General features: G+C 52.2%; 1 protein-coding gene across 5 annotated transcripts in view; it reads right to left on the bottom strand.

Moving 5' to 3' along the window:
* Positions 1–18490, bottom strand: part of lyst (lysosomal trafficking regulator) — a 93810-nt gene that overhangs the window by 14699 nt on the left and 60621 nt on the right. For 4 of the 5 annotated variants that reach the window (XM_084460122.1, XM_084460125.1, XM_084460126.1 and 1 more), the window contains 21 exons: positions 17799–18459; positions 16438–16618; positions 15195–15364; positions 14680–14910; positions 14308–14474; positions 13751–13903; positions 12809–12892; positions 11918–12109; positions 10916–11124; positions 9371–9580; positions 8113–8289; positions 7804–7880; positions 6903–7091; positions 6434–6579; positions 5999–6095; positions 5729–5790; positions 5389–5444; positions 4286–4438; positions 3838–4082; positions 3378–3444; positions 2892–3048 (listed from right to left, as the gene is read on the bottom strand). In XM_084460122.1, coding sequence (XP_084316248.1) covers positions 2892–3048; positions 3378–3444; positions 3838–4082; positions 4286–4438; positions 5389–5444; positions 5729–5790; positions 5999–6095; positions 6434–6579; positions 6903–7091; positions 7804–7880; positions 8113–8289; positions 9371–9580; positions 10916–11124; positions 11918–12109; positions 12809–12892; positions 13751–13903; positions 14308–14474; positions 14680–14910; positions 15195–15364; positions 16438–16618; positions 17799–18459 — 3684 coding nt within the window. The remainder of the gene's footprint in view (positions 1–2891; positions 3049–3377; positions 3445–3837; positions 4083–4285; positions 4439–5388; positions 5445–5728; positions 5791–5998; positions 6096–6433; positions 6580–6902; positions 7092–7803; positions 7881–8112; positions 8290–9370; positions 9581–10915; positions 11125–11917; positions 12110–12808; positions 12893–13750; positions 13904–14307; positions 14475–14679; positions 14911–15194; positions 15365–16437; positions 16619–17798; positions 18460–18490) is intronic. The other variant, XM_084460123.1, reaches the window with a different exon arrangement.

The raw sequence follows: 18490 nt of genomic DNA, 5'->3' as shown, positions 1-18490 counted from the left end.
CATTCCTGTCAAGAAGCACTTCATTCACAAAAAGAGGAAGTGAGTCGACACCGTCCGCATTGCTAACAAGCCGCCGTTGCTCATCCCATTGCGAGAAAACGGCGGAGTGTTGCAATGCGGGAAACCCCGCCTTCTCATTTGCATGATCTGTCAAGGTGCCGTCTTTCGCAGACCGACTAGACGGGACATGAGAGGAGGGCAGTGATTTCGCGCCAACATCACACAAAGCGGCTAGGCGAAAACCGTGCGACTGGTGCACGTTGTGAGATGAAGTGTGGATATCAGACACCATAGGCCTGCTCCTTTTAGCTAAAGGCCGAGCGTTGGTATCACACACACTGACGGAGCGACGCCTCGGCTGCTCATGAAAATAGCTAGCCGAGGCAGTAAACATGGAAGTATTCTCACTGACCGGTGAGCGTGAAAACTCTCTACCTGTCGAACACACAGGGAGAGGCTCGAACGCTCGGCCCGAATGAACGAACGCCGTCTGGGGGTCTAGCGCATCTTTTTCGCCGCTAAACCCCGCCAGCGGTCGGTCCCGAGAAAACTCCGAACAGGGCAGTAGCCTACAGCCATAGCACTTGGCCTGGGCGCACACATCCCCTCTGTTAAAAACCCAAACGGTCTGTTTAGAACAGGGGCGGCGAGACCTGCCGTGGTCAAATCTGACTTTCTCACAGAGGACCCGGCGGCTCTAGCCGAATACATTACATTGGCTGAACTGGCGAGAGCTGCGCACGTCACGTCTGCTCTCTTTGCAGGAAAAGACTCCGCGGCTCGAGTCGGTTTTTCAGCTGCGGCGAGACCTGCCATGGTCAATTCCGACTTTTTCACGGAAGACCCGGTGGCTCTAGCCGAATACATCACATCAGCTGAGCCGGCGAGCCCCGCGCGAGTCACGTCTGCTTTAGCAGGAAAAGACTCCGCGGCTCGAGCCGGTCTTCCAGCTGCGGCGAGACCTGCCGTGGTCAATTCTGACTCTTTCACAGAAGACCCAGCGGCTCTAGCCGAGAACATTACAGTAGCTGAAACAGGAGGAGATGCGGACTGCACATTACAACCAGCTTGATAACGTTGCATCGTGTTTGCTTTATTCCTGAACAGGGAAACTTGCTCACCGCCGCTCTTAACAGAGCGTGGTGTGGGCACAACACAGTCACGCATCTCCACGCACCGTCAATAGGTGCGCCTCTTCCTACCCCAAGCCGGAGGCGGAGCGGTGGGCGCGCTTGAAGACGCCGGTCCGGTCCCGGCACCCTGGGCGGGGTAGGCAGGGGGAGGTCGCGGGGGAGGAGCCGCGTGCGCAGTCCAGGAGCCCGGGCGAGCCGGTCCATGGGCCGTAGCGGGGCGGGACCCCGTGGCAGGTTGTTTAGCCTTGTGTGTTCGCCGGCGCTTGCTCCCAGTCGCGGCAGCATCAGCCGGAGCACGTGGACGTGCCGGCACACTGCGCTCCCCCGGAGCAGCGAGGTGGCGAGCGAGGAGGAGCCGGTCCTGCTCCTGGCTGCGACACTGCTCCAGGATGTTAGACACAGCCGCCCCAAACAACCCCTCCCTACTGACCGGTGAGTTGAGGAGGACACCCTTGTTTTCCTCGCGCAGACCGACGTGGCCATCACTCCACTCAGACAGGAGGCGGAGATTCTCACAAGCTGAGCAACGGCTCCGGCGGCTTCGGCCATCTCCGCTCTCCTGTCTTCATCCATAGAGGGGGGGGGTTTGCTCCGTAGCTAGCTGGCCGATGTAAATGGCCAGCATAGCAATGGAGGAGGAGGCAGCCACGGCCTGTGCGGCCAGAGAAAAACTTTTTGTCGGCCAAGGACAGGGTTGTCTTGTCCTTGACGTCCGGCATGAGAGGCTTCCTGGCCAAGCCCCAGGCGGAGGAACCAGGCACCAGGACCGCTGCAATGTCGGGTTCCAGAGGAGGAGAGCCGATAGCTGCTACGTCAGTCCAGCCGGTTACCCTCGTAGCTCTGCTGAACTGGCGAAGCGGACCTCTGATGGCCAACGGCCGCTCCCATTCAGCCTCGACGAACGCCTCCAGGTCAGGCATAGCCGGCAGGAGACGAGGAGCAGGCTGAGAGGGACGCCCGTAGCAGACGGAGCTCCACAGTGGGAGCCCCGTAGTCGCAGCAGCCTCCGGGACGGAGATACCGAGGTGATGCGCGGCTCTCTCCAGCAGCCGGGGCAGGTCGCGATCGAAGGAACCCTGCCCCGGGAAGGAGGCGCCACTAGCCGTAGTGGCTTCTGACGCAGAGACCCTCGTCTGCCTCGGAGAGCTCTTCCTCATCATCCGTAGGCGCGAGGGAGGTAATCGGGGCCGCCGGTTGTTGCGGGGGCGCGCCGATGTCCTCGCCGACCAGCTGGACCAGACCCTCAGTCTCCAGCGGCGGCGGAGCGAAGAAATGCGCCCGGAGCATCCTCTCCATGGGGTCCAGGAGGGCGCAGATCTCGCAGGCGGGGGACGGAGCCAGACCCGCTCTGGCGTGCTGCGGCCCCAGACAGCGGAAGCAGAGGTGGTGTCCCACGTCGCTGTAGCGGGAGCCGCAGACACAGAAACGATCCGGCGGATCAATCGGCGCCGGCAGGGGGTCATCTAGGGACGCCGCCAGCTCCGCTTGGGTCCGCTGAGTAGTCATTCTTATCTTGAATTCTCTTCTTTCAGTATCAATGCGAGCTGAAAATTTCGAAGGAGCAGATGTGCGGGCGTAGCCCGCTTATACAGTGGTGCACCGGACTTGGTTGGACACAGGTGCGTGTATGTTTTTTTCTTCAGTCAATGTAGCTAGCTGGGTTTCGCTAGCCAATAGGAGCTAGCCCTGTGGGGCGGAGCTCCACGAAATAGAACTATTTTTCTTAATGATCCATCTGGGGTCGGGAGGAGGACTCACCCTGGTAGGCCAGGAACATCTTGGTGAAGGGAGGCATGCGCACCAGGAAGTGCAGCACGGTGCCGCTGTTGGAGTAATGGGACCCGTAGTGATAAGGCTGGACGGGGGGCATGGGGTCATCCTCGCGGGCGCCCTTCCTGTACTCCTCCTCCAGGTACTGCAAGACAAAAACACAGAGGTAAAAAAAGAAAAACCCTGCTCCTCCCCGAGAGGCCTGGGCGACTGAACTGTGGGGAATCGAACCAGCGACCTTCTGCACAGGAGCCCAAAACATCTATCTAGGGGATAGTTGTTTGATTGTTGTGATGTATTGATTGTATGGGCTTTTCAGTCGCAGGGAGGGCTACTAATCACACAAGCGTTGTTCCAAACAACATCTGCCACACACACACACGCCCAAACACACACACGCCCACACACACACACACGCCCACACACACAAACTCTGGTACTGTAGAAGCCTGCAAAGGCTTTATTGTACGATACCTTGTAGTTATCCACGTAACGATCCTCCTTCTCTTTGGACTGGACTGCGATGGGCTTGTTGAGGTTTCTGAGCAAGAGAAAGAGGGGCAGTTTTTTAAAGACAAACATTTCCCTCAGTCACAAACTGCCTCATAAAATATCTGTCTGTGTGGGATCCGTCAGTGTGTCGTCCGTAGCATAATCACAGAATGACGTGCAGCCGTAAGAATGTGCCAATTTACTAAGTCTGACCTGATTCATCATGGCACCAGACGGCCTTGGGCGTAAACATAAGCTCTGCACTCATAAAGTGTCTTAGAAATGACTTTGAGGTCGGTTCACTGAGTGCGAAGTTGAAATAACCGAAGATATAAAGATTGTACTTTATGCCCACATTAAATTCGCTTTGCGTATTCGTGATCTGAAGCGCAACCGCGATCCCCTGTCAAAGTCGGCAGGGCTAGGGCAGGGCCACGCTGACCTGTAGATGGTGGCGTCCTGCAGGTCCAGGGTTTCGCTGGTGTAGTCGCGCAGGATGAAGGGGAACACGGGGTACTGCATGAGGTCGTTGAAGGAGCGCCCGGCGTGCTTGTTGAGGTGCGTGAGGTACTCGAAGTTGGAGATCTGTCCCGAGCCCCACAGCTGTGTGAGCGCCGTGATGTTGCCGTACTCCAGCAGGTTGGGCAGGTCAGAGGTCAAGATGTTGTGGTAGACGTCATCACGGAACTACGCCCGGGAGAGGGACCGGGAAGTGAGGTTAGGACCAGGATGTGAGGTCAGGGAGAGGACCAGGAAGTGAGGTCAGGGAGAGGACCAGGAAGTGAGGTCAGGGAGAGGACCAGGAAGTGAGGTCAGGATGTTATTACAGCTACGAAGATAAGAAAATGACAAAAGAAACGTGGATGCTCCTGGCGAGCGTCATTTCTCACCTTAGTGTTGTCGAAGGCCAGCAACAGCGTTCGCCCGTTGGTGAGGAAGATCTCCAGGGCATTGTCTCTGAGCTGCCACCAGCGTTTGTGGACCTCCTTGATCTCCTCATACGTCCAGGAGAACGACGCCGCCTCTGTCTCCCCGTGAAGACTCTGCCATGAAAAACACACACGTTAAAATGCTTTATTTGAATCCACCAATCATATTCACATTTCTCCCTCTCTAGGTCGTCCTTGGACCAACCCTCAATTGGCGCTTCCAATCATCCCAATCCATGGAATCAAAATAATATCCAAGATTTTTACTGATATTTGAATACTGTCATGGATATACTGTAAGCACCATAATCTCCTCACTGGTAAGTCCCTCAACATCTAAACAGAGACATTAGGACTACTAGATTTTGGAGAGATTTGCATATGACATATGTGTGTCCTGTAGTTTCTAAAGGGTAGTCAACATACACTGGTAAATATACAATAGCTGTTCTGCGAACCGGGCCTAGCAAAAGGGTCAACTTTGGGAATGCAGACGAGTAGAGGCCTAATCCCACTGTCTAAGGTAATATGTTATTTAGAAAGTAGACCCTGCTGAAAGTCATGAATTCATTATTTGTTGATGTCTAGGGGGTTGCGTCATATGTCATCATGTTATGGAACCTTCAAGTCTAACACAAGTACACTGTGAATAGCAAGTAAGGGTCATCTTGGCCCCCCTAATGCCATTTAATCAGAACCTTAGCTGATACCGATACGCAGGCAGGAAAACACCTCGTACACAGAGAGGGTAGGACAGACTTAGGCCAAGTGTCTATTCCATAAGACTCTGTATACTGAAACCTGTACAATAAACCTGTGTTTTTGCCACTCCAAATCCCATGTTGGATATTCTTCATTTGCAAGAAGACCAGACTAAATGTGGTTTCTAGCTGAGGGATACTGCAACTTTATTGAACTTAAAAAAATTAAAAAAAAACGCAGAACAACAAAACAAGAAACATCAAGGAAAAACGCCAAAAGCCAACAGGACGCTATCCTCCTTTCGGAGGTGCGGTCTGGACAGGAAAGTAAATAAAGTCTTGACAGCCCTGCCCCGGTCTTACTTGGTTGTCATGCGCGTCAGCTGCGTTGTCCTCCACAAAGTACATCCCAGACTTGCCTGTGGACACGACATTGAAGAGCAGACTTAATATAGCAGTTATCAGACAGACCGGGTTATCAACACACACTGAAAATTTCAGTGTGCTCGTATTATTTATTAATACGAAGGATAGCACTATGGAGCAATATGGAGTAGCTGATAAAGATTAGGAAATTCTCTATAAGCTAGAGGGGGAGTATTAATACTGTTTATCATTGTCTATTATCTCTCTATAGCTGACTGGCTGCTCTTGTAGAGATATTGTGCGGGAGGGATGGGTGGGTGGGTGGGCGTCATCTTACCAAGGAGCAGCTCCCCTGCTGTCTCCCTGGAGGGAGCTACACTGATGCACCGTCTGGTGAACCTGGAGATAACAAAGACATATTATCTAATATGCAGAAAACTCAGCAACACACACACACGCCCATAGCACAGACGCACACACACACACCCCGCACACTGCTGTGCTAAGACAAGTAAGATAAAAATGAAGAAAGACATCAAGCCACTCTCTCCTGCTCCGTCACTTCGACTGCTGGTCTGTGGCCAGGCAGACAAGATGGATGACCTACCTGATGGGCTCGCTGGTGGCTTTGTCTTTCACCGTGGAGGAGAAGGAGGAGTGGGTCTTATCTTCAAACAGGAACAATAGCGGAGGCTTCAAAGGGTCTGGAAGCACACAGAGAAGCACAGTCAGATACCCAGAACCCGGAAGGGTGTGCTGCTGGCTGAAGTCCTGAGGGTGAAGGTCAGAAGTCCTGAGGGTGAAGGTCAGAAGTCCTGAGGGTGAAAGTCAGAAGTCCTGAGGGTGAAGGTCAGAAGTCCTGAGGGTGAAGGTCAGAAGTCCTGAGGGTGAAGGTCAGAAGTCCTGAGGGTGAAAGTCAGAAGTCCTGAGGGTGAAGGTCAGAAGTCCTGAGGGTGAAGGTCAGAAGTCCTGAGGGTGAGGGTCAGAAGTCCTGAGGGTGAGGGTCAGAAGTCCTGAGGGTGAAGGTCAGAAGGTGTTTTACCATCTGATTTGCGTCGGTCTTTGAGCAGGTACTTGTTGGGGATGGTGAGGTAGCACCTCTGCAGCCGGCGGCGCTCGCGGTTGGGCCCCTCGGTGGGGTCCAGCTGCCAGGATGTCGGGTAGGAGGTCTGGTCATACCACACCGCGCTGAAACAAACACACACACACACACACACACACACACACACACACGCATGCACGCACGCACCAACAACATTAACACAAATAGCTCCATGTCCTCTTAATTCAATATGTAAAAGGGTATTCCCAAGTCTAAGTGGTCTAGCCTGTGTGTGAACCCCAGAATGTCGGGGGGGGGCAAGGGCGTGAACGAGGGGGAGAGGTCGTGCGCGGGGGAGAGGTCGTGCGCGGGGGAGAGGTCGTGCGAGGGGGAGAGGTCGTGCGAGGGGGAGAGGTTGTGCGCGGGGGAGAGGTCGTCCGAGGGGGAGAGGTCGTGCGCGGGGGCTCACCGGTCGTGCGTGAGTTGCTGCACCAGCTCCTGCCAGTGGCGGCTAGCGCTCAGGTCAATCTTGTAGAGCCCTCGGATGTGCTGGATCACCTTCTTCCTCTCCATGCCCTGCCGCAGCGACACGTTCTGCGTGATGTCCGCCGCGATCTTAGAGATGTCCTTCGACTTCCCGTCCAGCCTCTGGATGAGACTGGAGAGAGACAGGGCCGAGGAGAGACAGGGCAGAGGAGAGACAGGGCCGAGGAGAGACAGGGCAGAGGAGAGACAGGGCAGAGGAGAGACAGGGCCGAGGAGAGACAGGGCAGAGGAGAGACAGGGCAGAGGAGACGGACCTGGGCTTTAGTCTTATGCCGGACTCACACTACAGGATTTTTCTTGGGCCGATTTATCCCCGATTCACTCCTCCAAACAATAGGAAGAGAAGTCTGGTCTGGAACGTTGGTCGGTACTGATGTTCGGCCAAGATGATGTTGTAATGTTATATTATCTTGTAATGTGAGGGGTTTACAGATCCGATCTTATACCTCCCAGCTCCCGATCGGCTCGCAGACCCATCGGGCGGCCCCGATAATATCCATATTTAGATTATTACTCTATTATTGGTACTACTTTACAAGAGACAGCAGTTGTTTGTTACTCCCTTGGGCACGATAATATCCTGTAGTTTGTAATGAGCCGTTTCTTACAAATCTTGTAATGTGTGCATGTTTTGAGATTTACGAGAAGAACATGCTAAGATTATCCTTATGTGCATGGTTCAACACGATTTCTAAACGGGATTTTAAACATCGTGTCGTGTGAGCCCGGCATTAGTCAGATTTATTTAACCGATAAACCGATAATACTCGGGTATTTCAACCGGAAAGGGATACACACGACGCAAAGTTCCAGGCGCCTCTCACCTCTTCTGGGTGTTGGCCATCTTCTTCTCCCATGCCACTTTGCTCGTTCTCTCCTCCGTCTCGTATTTTAGTTTCTCCTGGAGGGAGGGAGAACAGGAGTGTGAATCCGCGGTGTGAACAGACCCTGTGGGCTCTTGCACATCACATTCCATCCCTTCCTATCCAGTCGGACGGACCGGGTCGTGACGGACCGGGTCGTGACAAAGAGTGACAAGACAAGAGACACACAAAGCTCGGCGCCTGCGAGACTGCGCGGGCCAGGAGACTGCCCGTTCGCAGGTTCCTCCGCCGCCATTTTGTTTTTTTTACCTCTTTGATGGCCTTGAGGAGGTCGGGCTTGTGCGGCGCTCCGGGAGGGATGCAGCGGTGGCCGCACAGTTTGAGCGAGGTCATGAACACGGCGGCGTGGCTCTGCTCGTCCTTGGCGAGGCTGTCCTTGTGGTCGTGCAGCATCTCGTACAGGTAGAGGGCCAGCTTCGGCCCATGCTGAGGAGGAGGCGGCGGAGGAGAAGGAGGGGGGAGAAGGAGGAGGGGGGGGAATAGGGGGAGGAGAAGGAGAAGGAGGAGGGGGAGGGGGAGGAGGAGAAGGGGGAAGAGAAGGGGGAGGGAGGGGAGGGGGAGGAGGAGAAGGAGGAGGAGGAGGGGGGGAATAGGGGGAGGAGGAGGAGAAAGAGGAGGGGGAGGAGGAGGAGGAGGAGGAGGAGAAGGAGGAGGAGGAGGGGGGGGGGGGGGAGGACTCACGATTAGTGAGTCAGCGGTGTTTTGCGCACAGGCTGTGACGGGCAGAGTGGCGGCATCGGCCCCCGTCCGTCCGTCCGTCGACCTGCAGTGGCGCCCCGGGGGGAGGAGCCCCGAGCCCTCCGCTCCCAGACTGAACGCACAGTGCAGGAAGGCTGCCATGGCAACGCAGCGTGAGGGCGTGGATCTGGGTCGTTTCAGACTCCAGGTTTGGCAGCTGTCTGAAAACTCTGCGGTGCGTGTGACAACGCCAAACGCAAAGGATGAGTGTTCTCTCTCTCTCTCTCCCCCTCCCTCCCTCCCCCCTGATGAGCGTTCTCTCTCTCTCTCCCCCTCCCTCCCTCCCTCCCTCCCCCCTGATGAGCGTTCTCTCTCTCTCTCTCCCCCTCCCTCCCCCCCCCCCCCCCCCCCGATGAGCGTTCTTTCTCTCTCTTTCTCTCTCCCCCTCCCTCCCCCCGATGAGCGTTCTCTCTCTCTCCCCCTCCCTCCCTCCCTCCCTCCCTCCCTCCCTCCCTCCCTCCCTCCCTCCCTCCCTCCCTCCCTCCCCCCTGATGAGATATGCACTTTTGTTCTTGGTAGAAAAAAATAGTCTTTTGGATTCAGGGCACATCAAAGGAGAACAATGCGACGACGCGACAAAAACACATCAAACCCAGAAAACAAACAACTCGAAATAACCATTGTACGTTGTGACAGTTTTTGATCGGAGCACAAGGGCCTGTCAAGCCATGGAGGAAGAAAGATAGATAGCAACAATAAATTTCATCTGAGGGGGGGGGGGGGGGGGGGGCACGTCGCTGTTTCTAGACAGCGGCCTCGGCCTCCTCACCTCTAAACCCGGGCTCAGGCTCTCCCTGAGGATGTCTGGGTGGCTGGGATCAAAGACAAACGCCAGCGCCTCCTTCCTGTCAGACAGCGGTAGTGCAGGGCTGAGGGTGTGGACCAGCAGGCGGCCGATCTGCACCCGGAACGTGTCCCGACACGACCACAGGATCCGGCGCCACTGCTGCCGGGGAGCACCGCCCCGACCCGTACTGCCCTGAGGAAACCACAACCGCAACGGTCAGCTACCCCTACTCATGTTATCTCCTACCCCCCCCCCCCACACACACACACACATTTACACAAGCTAAAGATAAGACATGCGTACATTTATACAGTAGCTCTGAAACTTGTTTGTTCACTGACCACACTGAAATACAAATGGCCTTAATCTTCTAATGTCCCGATAAGCAAGCATTACTTTTTTCGCCACTACCTAGTGCATGAAAAATACACAGACCAAACTAGGGCTGACCTTGACACAGTTGCTTGAAAATGTGTTCATACAACATAGGATCATTCCATTTAGGCTCTATGGGGGTGCTGAATGTCTGCTTTTACATAGAATTGCCTGTTTTCTCCCAATGAATCATGATATATAGCCTATTTTGGTATAAATAGCAGCCTATTAATACAAATTTAAAGTAACTCGTGCTTCTGATAGATGGCTTTAGTGTGCGGGGCCAGCTCTATAGGCTAAACACACATGGAGGTCTGTGATGATATGCAAATTAGTCATGTGGGAATTCGCACAAAAAGACATCAGGACAGATCACTAGTCTCGGTTAAAAATATGGAACAAATCCTAAGTTCCTTGCCAAGGTGAAACCTTTCCTCTCCCAGACTGATACTGACACTAATACATGCCTTTATTACTAGCAGGTTGGACGATTGTAGCGCTCTCCTGTCTTGCCTACCAAAAAAAGCGATTAGTCAACTCCTACTGATTCAAAATGCTGCAGCACGTATTCTTACAAAGACCAGAAGGAGGGCTCACATCACACCAGTTTTAAAATCACTGCACTGGTTACCTGTCAGTTTTACAATAGATTTTAAGATTCGTCTAAGATTAGTCTATAAACACATACATAATCAAGCACCTAAATACATATCAGACATGCTTTTAAAATATATACCTAGCAGGTCCCTCAGGTCCTCTGGCACTGAGCTTTTTTAATGGTTCCTAGAGCCGGACTAAGAGGCCTCTTCCACCAAAGTAACTCTGGTTCGTGAACAGGTTCGGTTCAGAATTCTTGGAACCTTGGTTCTATCTAGGGAACGGGACCGCGTTTCGACCACTTTTGAGCGGAACCGTTGTACGTCATTAGCTTGGAGATATAGGCATGTGTAAAGTTGTTTAGGTGGTGTGTCACAAAAGTGGCTTGCGTAGTCAGTCCTAGACCCTAGACAGCCCTAGACCCTAGACCAAACTGCCCTAGACAGCCCTAGACCCTAGACCAAACTGCCCTAGACAGACCTAGACCCTAGACCAAACTGCCCTAGACAGCCCTAGACCCTAGACCAAACTGAAATGAGCAGTTTGCTGACTGACCAGGCTGATCTTGATTCCCTCCATCATGAGCTTGAGAATGTCTTTCTGGAAGCTCCTCATGTTGGCCGGGGGGAGGGGGAAGGGGCTGGGCGAGGGCGGGGCGGGGGCGGATCCGTTCTCCTCGGGGGTGTGGTCTACCAGATCGGGGGTGAGCAGGTGGTCCGGCGAGTCTGGAATGTTCAGCAGGTCGTAGAAGTCCTGGCTGATGTCTGGAACGAGAGGGTGGCACAAACATCTTAAAATAAAGGGTTTACACAAAGTCAGGGGGCGTAGAGGTTTACTGGTAGCCTTACGCGCCAGGTGGTTTATTTCGCATTACCATCTGGGAACTTTATGTTGGAAACTGTTTGGAAAAGGGCAGGCACTTTCAGTGGCAGGTCATTGGATGAACCGTCTGTCTATCACCGTCTGTCTATCACCGTCTATCACGCGCTAACCGCTCCTTGCTGTCGTCACACCAAACCCGCCCAGCGTAGTTGCTTGTATTTCCTCACAGAACGCTGATTGGCGAGATCGTTTTCTGATCTGGCACAAATGGATCTCTATGGAGAGTATCCCAGACTGATTTGCGAGAGAAACAGAATGTGAGCTCGCAAAATCAGGATGGTTTCACAAGGCTAGTTTACTGGGGGGGAAGACATTTCTCTTAAAGGAGCACTTCCCCGATTAGCAATCAGATTTGTATCATTCCAAAATCTGCAGTATGTTACAATGAATGGGATTTTTCTGATGTTCCCTGGGTCTAGCTTTCACACTTTCAAAAAACCTAAAACTCCACAAATTATATCAAATGATGCATTGATGATGTCATTGATGCATCATTTGACATCATTTGTGGAGTTTTTGTTTTTTTGAAAGCGTGAAAGCTAGACCCAGGGAACATTGAGGAAAGAAAAATCCCATTCATTGTAACATACTGCAGATTTTGGAATGATACAAAGCTGATTGCTAATCGGGGAAGTGCTCCTTTAACCCAGTTTTCCTCGGTGCCGTGTTATTTACCGTGGTAGATCAGTCTGTTGACAGCCAGGACCACCAGTCGTTGCAGCCGCTGGATGAACTCGGTCTCGCTGGCGCGGATGGGGTTCTCCTGGCTCATCCTGCGCTGCATCATCTGGTTCAGCTCGTCGCTGGCCACCGAGCGCATCCGGGTCAGCAGGGAGTCCGACTGGGCCAGAGAGAACCGCCGCCGGCCTGGGGGACACACACACATGCAGTGGCACACACACACACAGACAGACGGACGGACGGACGGACAGACAGACAGACAGACAGACAGACAGACAGACAGACAGACAGACAGACAGACAGACAGACAGACAGACAGACAGACAGACAGACAGACAGACAGACAGACAGACAGACAGACAGACAGACAGACAGACATACAAACATACACACACACACACGCACACACAGACAGACAGACATACAAACATATACACACACACACGCACACACACACACACAGACAGACAGACAGACAGACAGACAGACAGACAGACAGACAAACACAAAGTACAAAGAAGAACATACAAGATGACACGGATAAAGAAAAAAAAAAAAGAATTAGGTGAGGGAAACGGCATTGGCGCTGACAGTGCAAAAACACTTGATCTCAAACCAGACACGCCTTCACTCCGCGTTAGCAAGACCTTTTCCAGAGTTCAGTGAACCCTGCTTTCCAACTTTTACCTAGAAAAGGTGATTAAATGTCATGCATCTTTTGATTCATATCAAAGATTAAAGGCTTTGAATGTTTCTAGCACTTCAACTGCGCCTACAGTACATTCCTGATTACAAGTCAAGGGAGAATGAATAATTAGTTTCTGCAGAGATTCACTTATTCCCAAGTCTTCAAACAGTTAGGTGAAAACACACACACACACGCACCAGTAATCAGTGAGTGTACTGGGCAGGTTAATTCCAGTCCCTTCCTCATGTGGGGCAGGACTGGAAGGAGGGGGGGTGAGTTCACTGCAAAAGAGGAAACATGGGATATGTTTTCCTCTGCCGGAGTGGAGGGCGAGGGGGGGGGTGTCCCGCCCTGTCCGGCTACCTGAGTCTGAAGGGAAGGTGAAGGAGGTGGTTCCGGTGGGGGAGGGGAGGGGGGAGTCCTGAGAGAGGAAGCTGAAGGGGGAGGGTAGAGGGATCAGGCCGTAGGAGCAGTAGTGTTGCCGGGGGATGCGGGGGATAATGGAGTCTTTCATGGCCACGGAACCTTGTTGGAGGGGACGGAGGTAGAGAGACACACAGGCTGGGTGAGTCTCCGCTGTGACCTTCTGACGTGGTCCCGGACACCGAGTATCGCTGACAAACGGCCGGGTCTGTTTTTATGGACTGTCGCCGCTCGCGTGAATCATCCTGACAGGGCTGCGCAATGAAATCCATATAGCAATACATCGCCATATTTTTTTTTCTGTGATAGTGTATCGATTTTCCACGGTACAATATCGATACATAATTATTCTTTCTTTTGCACAAGGAAAACATACATAAGACAGGGAATAGGTATAGTTATGTGAAATGTAGGATAGAATTGACGCATAGATACATTATTCATGGTTTAAATGGATTTCTAATGGATTTCTAGTCCCTACATTCCCTCTGCCCTCAGGATCCCCTCCAGAGAGCGGGGGATGGAGTCGTATTCTCAGCTGTATTTTAAAATTCAGTAAATTATGTAGAGTATTGCAATGTATCGCGATATGTATTGTACCGTATGGCATTGTATCGTGACACAATCTTATTGTGACCCATGTATCGTGAGGTCCTTGCCAATACCAAGCACTAATTCACAACTACTTTAACACAGCCGTAACCATGAGCGCTCACCTGCTATGCTCTTGCGTTTCTGGTAGATCGCATGGTGTGGTGAGGAAGGCACATGGAACGAGCTGCTCAGCTTCTGGGGGTCCTGATTGGCTGTGGTCTTGATGAACTCAATCGCTGATTGGAGGACACGGAATTGCAGCGCAACTGCCATTTCTGGGGGCGGGGAAAAACAAAGAATTAAACCAGCTACAGGTACATATCGCGGCGCAACATTAGGCCCGTTCCACATGTCAAACCACTCTAGGATGATGATGATGATGGGGAGGTACAGTATATAGTTACAGCACAGAGATAGTATAGCAGGACACCACCACTCTAGCATGATCCTGACAAATCATGTCTGCAGTGCAGTGTGACGGGTTTCACCAGAGCCCTGTCTGTCTGTCTGTTCCCCGAGTCCAGTCCAGTTCTACTGTACCCTGAGTTCAGTCCAGTCCAATCCAGTCCAGTCCTACGGTACCATGAGACCAGTCCAGTCCACTCGTACTGTACCCTGAGTCCAGTCCAGCCTAGTCAAGTCCAGTCCAGTGTTAATCCGGGCCCATGTCCTGGCGTACCCTGAGTGCGGCGCATCTTGCTGGTCTGCATGAAGCCCAGCAGGGTGATGAGGTCCTCGATGATGCGGAAGTACTGGGACCCCGAGGAGCTGCAGGAGTGGATGGTCACGGCCACCAGCAGCTGCTGTATGTCACACACCAGGAGCTTGTAGTCGTTCAGGGGGATCCTGGAGACAGAGGGAGAGCAAGCACCAGAAAGTCATCCCACAAACTAATCGATCCCCAACAGAGAATACAAGTTTATGACTCGTGAAGCACGATAAACAACATTTGAGCCAAAATTTCCCACGATAAGCAACATTTGAGCCCTTTTTTTTTTTCTTTTTTAAAGGGATAATGTGTTCCAGCCTGGCGCTCTCCGCCCACCCTTACCCATTCTCCATGCCGTTGAGGGTGGAGAGGGTGTTGAAGAGCACGTAGAGCAGGCCGTGGTCCAGCAGGATGTCGGCCAGCTTGGGGCAGGCGTTGAGCAGCTGGAGGAGCATGCACAGCATGTTGTGCACCAGTGAGTTCTCGTACAGGGAGTTCTCGATCAGGCCCAGCACCGGGATGATGCAGCGCCGCCGGAAGGGAGAGATGTTCTCCATGTCCTCCAGGTCCAGACTGAACACGCAATACAAAACACGACACGTTACAGTCATTTAGAAGACACTTTCATCCAAAGCGACTTACGATAATTGCATTTAACGTAGGTAGTCAGCGTACTGCTACTCCTTTCTAAACAAGTGACTAAGGGCATAATCTGGTGCTAAAGCCAAAGTGCAAGACACATAATTCATTGGCAAAAACATTGACACCTCGTCTATGATGGCAGTAGAATATTCCCCGTTTACTTTCGGCAGCAGAACAATGGACTGCGGTTCCCCTGCCTCTCTAAGAACACTCACTCTTCCTCCAGACCCACGGGCCGACCGAACAGCATCTCCAGGAAGCACTCCAGCAGGCCCTGGCTACCCTGGTGCAGGTAGAGCTGGTTGGCCAGCAGCGAGAAGCCGTGGCTCTTCAGGAACTTCTCCTTCTGCTCCTTGAAGGCTCGGCTGAAATAGGCATCCAGTAGCTGGAGGAGAGAAGGAGGACATGATATATACACAGAGAGAGAGAGAAAGAGAGAGAGTGATGATAGATATGTACAGTAGATAGATAGAGATAGAGAGTCCCCAACTTACTACTCTTTCAAAAGTGGTGTTAAGAAATGGCTTCTGGAGAACCAACAGTGTCAACACTGATCTGTGTGTGTGTGTGTGTGTGTGTGTGTGTGTGTGTGTGTGTGTGTGTGAGAGAGAGAGAGAGCGTACGTGCCCGTTAGGTCCTTAGCTAACATTTGTATGTTTTTTATGTTTTTTTATGTAATGATGTATTATTTGCTATTATGTATATAATGTATTTTAATGTATTTTAATCATTGTAGTGCTCATGCCATCTGCCCCTATGGTTGAGACTATGGTTGCAAATTAGCCAATTTGGCTAAACCAGCATGTTTACAAAAATTTTCCTTAATGTGCACTGTCTCTGAATTTTAAACTATTAAATAAAAATAACATAAATAAATAAATAATAAAGATAGATAGATGGATCAAAATTAAACAATAAAAAAACACAAAATAAGAATTTATACTACAGCTAGTTCTGACCACGCATTGCGATTGGCCAAGATGCATTCGGAGCCGTGCCAAATAGCCGCGATATACCAACAGGCAAATCACCTGTAAAAGTATCACTCTGTAAACGCTGTCAGCTGTGTTAAATTGCCATAGCTACAGTATACAATGCAGAACTATTTCGGATTGGGGATGGCTGAAAGCAACGCAGTTTAGTGAAATTGAACACTACTAACCCATCGTTTTCAAAAGAACATTTAACGGCAGTGCAGTGCTGTTGAATAAAAGCTATAACACCCTCCAGGTCGTGCTTTATCGGGGTTATTGGCATGGCTGTGCTGGCTACGGGAGTTGAGCTCTGTCAATAACCACAACAAAGCACTCCTTTTCCTGTATTATTGCTTAATTAAACGTAAAAATATATAACAACGGTACTCAGATCTGTCTGATAAGCTAAGGGAAGATGGTGGCTTGACGAGGGACCGGTCTGACATTGAGATGGATTACAGACAAGGGCGGGGGGGGCGCTGACCTTCATGACCCCTTGCTGGATGAGCGGGGAGGAGTGGTTGACCAGGACGATGAGGGCCTCTGGCTGGATGAGCTTGTCCATCACCTCCTCCAGCATGAGGTCCGGCAGTAGGAGGAGAACGCCCCTGAGCAGGTCGTAGAGGCCGCAGCAGATCAAAACCAGGCAGTCCTCCGTGCTGGACCTGGGGAACACACATTAAGATAAGAGGCTATATGGGTCACACCACCAACACCAGGGACAATCACTGTGGAAGAGGAAGATTCCACATGGATCACGTCGCCAATAAGACACGCGTTTTCTTAATTGGAATGAAAGATTTTATGTGAAACACATTAGGGTTAACACAGAGGGATTATCCAAGGTTGTAGGTCTGTCACCTCATTGATGGTGAAAGGTGTTTTTCTGTTGCACTCGGCTAGTGGATTAAGACTGTCGCCAGTGTGGGGGGAAGACAGGCGCTAATTGTGTGCACAGCCGACGCAAAGCCTGCTCCATCAGCAAACAAAGACCAGGCTATTGAAATAGGCTTCAGAATGGGCTTTTGGAAGGAAGTGATACGGACTGCAAAAAGCGTCCTTGAGCTCAATGCCTCGTTGAAACCTGAGGGGGTGGTACTACACATGAAGGCTGAGAGAGATGAACCGCAGATGGCCGGGGGATTTCATACACCCAGGCACAAAGATGCCAGCCGAGCAGAGGATGCACAGTAATTAGCAGATGTCCTTCATCGGAGGGCCGCCTTTGGAACTTATCAAAGAGAGCTTGGCCACACTCAGTAGGGACACAGGTAGAGGTAAAAAAATAAATAAAAAAAATAAATAAAAGAAACGTGGAAACTCATTTCCATCGATGGCCGAAGAGATAACATTTAGCATGATGAGTCACACTGTGTCTCTGTGTGTGTCAGTCATTATGCAAAGCTGAACAAAAGCTCTATTAATGTGAGAGGCTGGATATGGGTGAGTCAAGCTAGGTATTTACCAAGCGTGGTATGACATCACAGGACAGAACCAGTATGACCTGATAACTGTTGATTAACACAAATATCCAAATGACCTTTGCCATAGTGGTGGGTCTCAGACTGGGTTACTTAAGGGCAGTGACAGTTTAAAGGTTGCAAGTTATAAAATGAGTTAGATAAGATAGATAATATAGATGGATAGATAGACAGACAGACAGATAGAGAGATAGACAGATAGACATTGACAGGCCTCTCTTGATTTTTCTCTTGAGATTTTTCTCATCTCAAGGAGACGACCCTGTATAAGTAAAAGTCACAATAAAAACAACTTGGGGGGGGAAATGAAAGGAGGTTCTGAGGCCGTGTGTTCTGAGGCGTATCGGACCAGTAGGCGGCGTACCTGTCGTTGGAGTCAGTCTTGCTGTGCGCCCTCTCGTACCCGGGGGAGTAGGTGTAGCTCTCCCAGTCCTCGGGAAGGGCACCGCGGTCGGCCGCGCCGGGCCAGCGCCCGGCAGCCAGCGAGCCGTTCTGGGCGGGGAAGGCCAGGCCCAGGCTGGCCAGGTTGCTCTGGCTCCTCTGGAAGGACTGGATGCCCCTCAGACTGTCGGGCCTACGCGGCGCCTCGTCGCTGGCCCAGTCGAAGCGGTCCTCCGACTCGGCCACGCTCACGCTGCCCTCCGCCAGGCTGTCCACCTCCGCCGCCTCCTCACGCTCCTCCTCCACGCTGATGGAAGGGGTGGCTCCTCCTCCTCCTCCTCCCCCTCCGCCTCCTCCTCCTCCCGCCTCCTGAGAGTCGCAGATGGTCTTGGCTGACTCGCAGCTGCTGAGGAGCTGCTCGTCTCCCGCCGCCCTCTTCAGGGTCTCCGTGCTGCCCAGGGCCTGCTGGGTGGCCAGGGACGACGCCCCGCCTGCCTCTCCTTCGCCCGCCTCGCCGGAGCCCCCGCGGCCCAGGCGGGGGGTCAGCGTGGGGGAGGAGTACGGCGAGGGGGCCAGGCTCGGGGGCCGCAGCAGCTGCGACTGCCCGTCAGCCCCGTGCTCGGGGGAGGGGCCGTGGAGGTGTCCTGCGAGGAACAAGTGCAGTACGCAGTCAGC

This window comes from Borostomias antarcticus (genome assembly GCF_949987555.1).
Source record: "Borostomias antarcticus genome assembly, chromosome: 2".
In the NCBI taxonomy this organism is placed as follows: Eukaryota; Metazoa; Chordata; class Actinopteri; order Stomiiformes; family Stomiidae; genus Borostomias; species Borostomias antarcticus.
This window is presented reverse-complemented; position numbering and strand designations above follow the sequence as displayed.